The 7,352-nt window shown below is 47.2% G+C and overlaps 1 protein-coding gene and 1 long non-coding RNA gene across 2 annotated transcripts; one reads left to right on the top strand and one right to left on the bottom strand.

Annotated features, from left to right (window-relative positions):
- Positions 1–855: 855 nt before the first annotated feature.
- LOC129145205 (uncharacterized) lies at positions 856–4,543 on the bottom strand. Its single transcript, XR_008550417.1, has 4 exons — positions 4,472–4,543; positions 3,649–3,828; positions 2,308–2,383; positions 856–1,922 (listed from the first exon to the last, which is right to left on the bottom strand). It is a non-coding gene; the product is annotated as an uncharacterized LOC129145205 (long non-coding RNA).
- Positions 4,544–5,751: 1,208 nt separating this feature from the next.
- Positions 5,752–6,699, top strand: LOC119236953 (olfactory receptor 14A16-like). Its single transcript, XM_037500884.1, has one exon. The coding sequence runs from the start codon at positions 5,752–5,754 to the stop codon at positions 6,697–6,699; it is 948 nt and encodes a 315-aa protein (XP_037356781.1).
- The last annotated feature ends 653 nt before the right edge of the window (positions 6,700–7,352 follow it).

Here is a 7,352-nt window from a genome sequence, read left to right as displayed (position 1 = left end):
GTTGCATCTTAACCCCTTGGGCCACGAGGGAGGCCCGGTTTTCTGTATTTTCTATCCCACAGATGAGTGAGACCCTCTGCTATCTGTCTTTCACTATCTGGTTTATTTCACTTAACAAGATAACTTTAAGGTCCACTCACCTTGTCCCAAATGTATGATTTGATTTTTCAATCGCTGTGTACAATTCCACTGACTATGGACCCACAATTACCTTATTCACTCCTCTGTTGAAAGCCCTTGGGCTGGTTCCGCAATGGTGCACGGTGCTGTTGTGACACCGGTCACATGAGTCTCTGTATTGTAGAATTTTCACATTCTGGGATAAAAACTTAGCAAAGGGATTGCTAGTTCCTATGGGATTTCCATTTTTATTTACTTAGGACATCTCCAAACCATTTTCCTAGAGGATTTACCTACTTACATTCCCACCAACAGAGGTGAGAGTTCCTTTCTCTCCACATCCACACAACATCAGTTGTGTTCAGTCTTTTTGATTGGCCCATTCTCATAGGGGTGGGTGACAAGTCATTGCAGTTTTAAGTTGGGTTCCCCTTATAATTATAGCTACTGAACAATATTATTTGGATTAAAGGTTTGGATGTGAGAAAGTCATAAATACTTGAGGAACTATGCCACTCTACTGCACATCCACCCCACAGATGAACTTGGGGACACAAGCCCAAGATCCCCAAGGACAAGGGAAACAAGCACGTAGGAACAAATGCTCCCCACTACACTAGAGAGTTCAAAAACCACTATAAAAACAGGCCCCTGCACTGGGAGAAAATATGCGCACATCATACATCTGACTTGGGCCTGGTTTCCATTCATACAAGGTATGTCACAGCCCAACAACAGAAAGCAGACACCCCAATCAAGAAATGGGCAAGAAACCAACACAAACATTTCCAAGGAGGACACCCAGTTGCCCTGCAGGTCGTCGGCAGATGTTATTGGGGTTCTAAACCATGCCTGCTCCTGAACTTTGCCTGCATGTCCTGACACTGGCTGACCTCGAATGTGTTTTGTTAAATCCCCAGAGATTAACACCTCCTACATGGAATAGCTGTCGTCTAGTTCATAATTTTATAATTATTTAATATAAACTAATAATGATGGATTAGTTCTGTCACACTGTTTCCTTGTGATTTTTGAGTGCTGCAAATTATGATGTTTTAATTCTTCATATTTAATACATACTTTTACAATATTTTCTTTTTATCTTCACAGATTGTACATGTACACTGGAGTCCACATTCTCGAGTTTGTTGTCTAAGAAGACTTAAATATGGGAAATGTGTTCCTAAATATTAAAAAAACCCTCTTTCTCATCCAAGTTGAACAGAAATGAGTAATTATACTTTTTACTAATGTATGACCATGATATTTTCAGTGATGACACAGGTTCCACCAAGACCCCAGTGAGCAGCAGCCCCAGTCATTCCCCAGAACCCCCATAACCTTTTCCCTGTGTGGAACTCTAAAAGGACACCCGGCCCAAGGAGGCACTAATCCTGGCTCTGGGCCCTGCTTATCCACACCCACCCCCTCACTGAGCAGAAGGAAAGGGGGTGTCCTCTCCCAGGAGGATCTCAGGCTCCCCAGAGTGTCCAGGGAGGTCACCTCTCCCTGCACCAGGAGCCCACCCAGCACAGTGTGGAATAGCTGGGTCTGTGCTCCAGTCTGAGGGCTTGGGGGAAGACCTCCTGGGGGGATGTGGGCTCCTGAACCTGGCAGGATGGCTTCTTCTCAGGGACCGACGCAGACAGAAGCTGAAGTGGGAAGCTCTGGCCCCCAAGTTGGGAAGGTCATCCCAGGTCACGATTCCAGTGAGCTCTGAGCCAGACCAGGTCCCACAGACTCTGTAGCACACTGAAATGGAAAGTACATCTGCCACTTCTTGCTGAATAATGCTGTGTAGACTGTATGGAGAAAAAAAAAAAAAAAGACCTGAAGGAGTGGACTGCTGGGTAAATGGGTTAAAAAAAATCACTTTTTCAGCCCTACTGCCATTAGCCACTATGACTAACTCCTGAGGTCTTGCACATGTGCCTATGATTGTGGACTCCTGGGCCCAGAGATCATGGAGCATGCACATATGTTAATGGGGACCCCTGTGCCAAGTGATGAGGGGATATAGCGGTTGGGTCATCTGAGATCCAGAGGGAGGGCAGACAGTCCCAGAAAGCTGAGGGAGAGAGCTGGTCTGTTCCAATACAGCATGAAAGCTCTAAATATCTACATGGAAATATATACTGAAGGCTCCAAAATTATCTTTTTGTCCTTGAGAGATGACAGTGAACCTACCTGTCTTTGGATGGTTGAAAAACAATTGATGTTGTCGGCAGGATATGACTCTGAGAGCAGACATACCACATGGCATCTACAAATGGAGTCAAAGACAACATCAGAGTCGCTGGGAACCACAGATGGTTGCCAAAGTCCAAGAAGAGCTAAAGATGCTGCAGGAGCACAGGAGGCAGACAAGGTCTGGGAGATGGAGGACAAGCACTGGGAACACCTCGGACCTCATGGGGAAGAGAAGACAGCCCTGCAAGGCCCAGCCCACTATACCCCTGAGGCAGCAGACTCGTCAGGAAAAAAGTAGGACCCCATCCATTATTCAGAGCTTACCCAGTGACAAAGATGACACTGACTGACTTGCACAAACAATCCTGCCAGAAGGCGGAGAACTTTGGGACCTGGGGGTGGACAGAATCATTTGCCCGCCACAGGAGATGAAGATCAAAGGATGGGCCTGTCAGCCTTGGTGGCTTAAAGCAACCTTATCTGCTGCCCGGCACTCCCAGGGCCACAGGGTGGCTGTGCCAGGCACTAGGGAGCAGTGAAAAATCCTGAAGGGGTGGATTGTAGGGTATATGAGGTAAAAGTCAGGCCTTTTGCCCCCTCCTGCCATAAGCCTCTTTGGCTGTCACCCAAAGTCTTGTACATGTACATGTACATGAGTGAGTGAGTGTGGACACCTGGGCCCAGAGAACACGGGGCATGTGCATATGTAAACCAAGGGATGAGGCGGTATAAGGGCAGCGTCACTCTGAGATCCAGAGGGCGGGAGATGCCAGAGAAATGCTGAGGAAGAGAGCTGATCTGTCCCCTGAGTCAGTGTTAAAGACCTGAAAAGTCTACCAAGGCCACAAAATTATCTTTTCATGTGAGAGAACTGACCATGACCTGCACAGCCTGGGGCGGCTGCAAAATGTGGCCCTAAACAAGGTTCCCAGAGCCTGTGTTTGAAGATAAATTAGCCTTTCAGTGATGAATGGGTAATGTGTTCATTTCTAATGTTATTGGAGAAGCCATTTTAATATTTGTGCACAACTACAGAATATAGTAGCAGTAACTCTTCTAGTCACTGCAAAATCATTGAGATATTTATTTAAATGACCTGGAAAGGGTCAAGGACATTGCTAGGAAGAGTCTCAGCCCAGCCTTTCCACTCTCTGCCACACGCACTATCATGGATCAGGTCCAATGAAGGTCGATTACTGCTGTTCCCCTCTAAGTGTGGGCAGGATGCGAAGATCATCACAGACACCACACCCCCCAATCTAGTCAATACTGTGGCATACTCTACTTGATAAATTATTCATTTCCCAAAGCATTTAACACCCACAAAAGGCCTCTTACTGCGCATTTGAAGACACAACAGTCATGACATCAAACCCCAGGAATCTCAAACCATGAAGAACCATCCACCAGAACCACTCCAACTGCAAAGGCCCCTCTCCTTGGGAAGATATAGGAGACACACTCTCACTAGCAGTAGCGATTCAGCTTCAGACAAGACTGGTAGTGCTGAGAATGGACCTGCAAAAAAATAAACAAAAGCACACAGAGTAAATTTGTGATGACGTGAACCATTCCCACTTCAGCAGATCCAGTTTTCTTTGTTCAATTCTGTTGAAATTCTCTGTCTTCCTTCCCTCTTTCCTTCCTCCTTTAGTTCCATCCTACTTTATTCATTTCCCTTCCTCTTGCCTCAACCTCTTCACAACCATCTCTGCAGGCCTCCCCAGGAAGGGCTTCACAGGGAGTGACAGCGACTTTGCAGCTCCCTGTGGCCGTGGTTCATCCGTGGCTCTGACGACGGGGCCACACCCGGGTCCCCTGTGGTTGGTCAGTGGAGGCAGATGGAGCCTGAGGAGGAGGAACCACGCACCTGCTCACAGAGTCTCCTGAGACCCCCTGACTGCACTGATGACTCAGGAGGTTCATTACTGGGGACAACATTAAGAAGTCCACGGGGACATGGGACACCTGGTCCTCTCGGGGTGAGGTCCCTGAGGAAGGGGAGCTGGGGACGGTGTCAGGGCCTGGGGGGCAGCGAGAGATGGAGATAGCGAGCCCTGCGGCCTGTCTGCGGAGTCAGTGAGCGGGAAGCCTGGACCCGGATGTCAGAGGTCAGCACAGCAGAGGGCAGCGGGTGACCGGGCCATCAAGTGAGGTTTACTTTTCCTCCTGTCTCTGTGAGGGCGAGTTTTGTGGGAAGCAACTTCTGAGACAGCAGGTGCGTCACGCCAGACTGAGGTGTCTGTCAAATAATTTTTTAAAAAAGTAAGTTTTTTAAATCGTAAATTATAATTTATTGACATACTTCATTTAACCCATACGTCCAAGTGTTGGCATTTCAACATGAATTATTTGTGCTACTGCTTGTATTTCCAATGGTGACTTTGTTTTTTCTTTATTGAGGTAACATTGTTTACAACACAGTATCATTTCCAAAAGCATTTTGTATTTCAGAACAGTAGTGAAAATAGTCATCTTATAACTGAAAACTAATAAATTATAAAGGTGGATTATGGTTCAGTTTCAGAAGGCCATGTTGTTCTGGGATAATTTTATTTTACGGTGTTCCACAGAATATGCTCTTTCGTGCATTTATTATTTTATAATATTCTGACCTAGGGTATATAGGGCAATTATTGTTTTGTAACTAATTTTTAATATTTAGCACTCTGAGTTGAAAGTATATAATGTTACATGAAATCACATTTAATGGAAGTATTTAGAGGGCAGTGGAGAAAATCTGAAAGGAAATTTAAAATAATGCTAATTGTTTAAAAAGGGAAGGTACACATCCTCATCCCTAAAGTATTATGACAAGAAAGGGAGTCAGACAGAAAGTCACGACTTTTTCTCCTAATTTTGTCAATGTAAATAAATATGTATTCTAAATCACTGAAAAAGTTTTGTCCTCGGCTACATTTTTTGAGTTTATTTTTTCTTGTTTTCATTAAATTAGCTGGAATTGTTTCTTTTATCTTACAATAGTTATATTTCACTACATTTTCCTAAAAATCCTGTTCCATCACCCCCATAGGGGGAGGAGAGGAGGAGATGGGGGAGGAGGAGAGTGGACAGGGCTGCTCCGTGTCCAGACGTCCCCACGCACGGGCCTGGTGGGATGAACAGACCTGCACATGGAGGGGGAAGCAGCGGGGCTGGGGCGGTGGGGAGGGGCTGTTAGTCTGGCTATGGATCAACCAGAGCAGAATCCTATGATCAGCTGAAATGTCCCTCCTTCCTGATCCCAGATCCTGTGTGATAAAGGCGCGTATCTGGAGCTGAACACAGAAGGCTCAACAGAGAGCGAGAGACACGGATCTCCTCCCCTCCACACCCGGAGAGTGACCTCTGGGGCACACCTGTGACTGTCCTTGTAGGTGTCATCTACACTCAGACTGGAAGGCTTCACTCATGTTATATTCTGCTCAAATTTTTATACAGATGACAGCCCCAGGGGTGACGAATCTCACAGCCATGACAGAATTTGTCCTCCTGGGGTTCCCCACCCAGGGGACCATGGGCTTCCTGCACCCACTGCTCTTCTCCCTGGTCTACCTGTGCGCCCTGCTGGGGAACGGGCTCATCGTCCTCATCACCACCCTGGACCGGCACCTCCACACCCCCATGTACTTCTTCCTGAGGAGTCTGTCCCTCACGGACCTCTGCTTCATCTCAGCCACGGTCCCCAAGTCCATTGCCAACTCTCTGAGGCACAGCAGCTCCATCTCCTTCCAGGGCTGTGTCCTCCAGGTCTTCACGTTGGTTATGTCAGCAGGTGCAGAGATGACCCTGCTCACGGTGATGAGCCTTGACCGCTACGCTGCCATCTGCCACCCCCTGCACTATGAGGTCCTCATGAGCAGGGACAGGTGTGTGCAGCTGACAGCTGTGTCCTGGCTGGGTGGGGGTCTCTATGCTGTGATGCACACAGCTGGAACCTTCTCCTTGTCCTACTGTGGGTCCAACGTGGTCCACCAGTTCTTCTGTGACATCCCCCAGTTATTGGCTATTTCCTGCTCAGGAAATCTAATGAGCGAACTTGTCTCCATTCTCATTAATGTGACATTGGATTTGTGCTGCTTTATGTTCATCGTCATTTCCTACGTCCACATCTTCTCTGCTGTCAGGAAGATCCCATCCACAGAAGGGAAGGCCAAAGCCTACTCCACCTGCCTTCCCCACCTGCTAGTTGTGGCCCTGTTTCTCTCCACTGGATTCTTTGCTTATCTGAAGCCGACCTCAGGGACCCCGTCCATGTCTGACCTGGTCATTTCTATGTTCTACACGATGGTGCCCCCCACCTTTAATCCCGTCATCTACAGTCTGAGGAACCAAGCCATGAATTCGGCTGTGGGGAGACTGATGAAGGGCCAGTACTGTAAGATGTAAGATATCCCAATCTCAAATTATAACCCCCGATTTATTCAGTTTTTCCCTCTAACTCTTCATGTTATCATTTATAAAGTACAGATTTCTTGCATTAGGATTTTTCCTTTTCCAGAATTTTATATTCTCATATTCTTCCATAAGCTCTAGTTTCCTAAATACTGCTTTCAGTTGCCAAAACTCCAGCTGTGTGATGTTCATAAACTGAATTCCCACTCATGGTTGAAAAGAGTGCATGTGGCTTAGAAAAATGTTCTAGAACTCACACATCACCAACATTTATGTGAAGCGAAGCAGTGGTAAAGGAGGTCTGTCTCGGGAGCACATGGTCATGGGACCACAATACTGGATGCTCGGTTCCCTCAGCCTGTGTTTTTCCACTGAGGGCCCCTTGTATTTTGTGTAGAAAGAATAAACTCACGCATCACCAACTTAACATAAAATGAAGCAGTGGTAAATGTGGACTGTCCTAGGAGCACATGTTCAAGGGGCCCCAGGCCTGGGCACTCGGTACCCACAGCTTTTGTGTCTCTCCACTGAGGGTCCCGTCCTTGTGCAGGGGAGGGGAGACAGAGAGTGAGCCCCCCACCCCCGTCCCTCACGATTCCTCACAGGGCGTCTTCCTCCTCTAGGAGAAGTTCCTGTTCCTGCTCAAA

This window comes from Talpa occidentalis, unplaced genomic scaffold (genome assembly GCF_014898055.3).
Source record: "Talpa occidentalis isolate TD23 unplaced genomic scaffold, MPIMG_talOcc4v2.1 talOcc4.9, whole genome shotgun sequence".
Taxonomy (NCBI): Eukaryota; Metazoa; Chordata; class Mammalia; order Eulipotyphla; family Talpidae; genus Talpa; species Talpa occidentalis.
The sequence above is the reverse complement of the archived record's forward strand: the minus strand, read 5'-3'. Positions and strand labels throughout refer to the sequence as shown.

Bases quoted from the DNA above. Each gene is read 5' to 3' on its own strand.
- LOC119236953 (XM_037500884.1), top strand. From the start codon at position 5,752: ATGACAGCCCCAGGGGTGACGAATCTCACAGCCATGACAGAATTTGTC.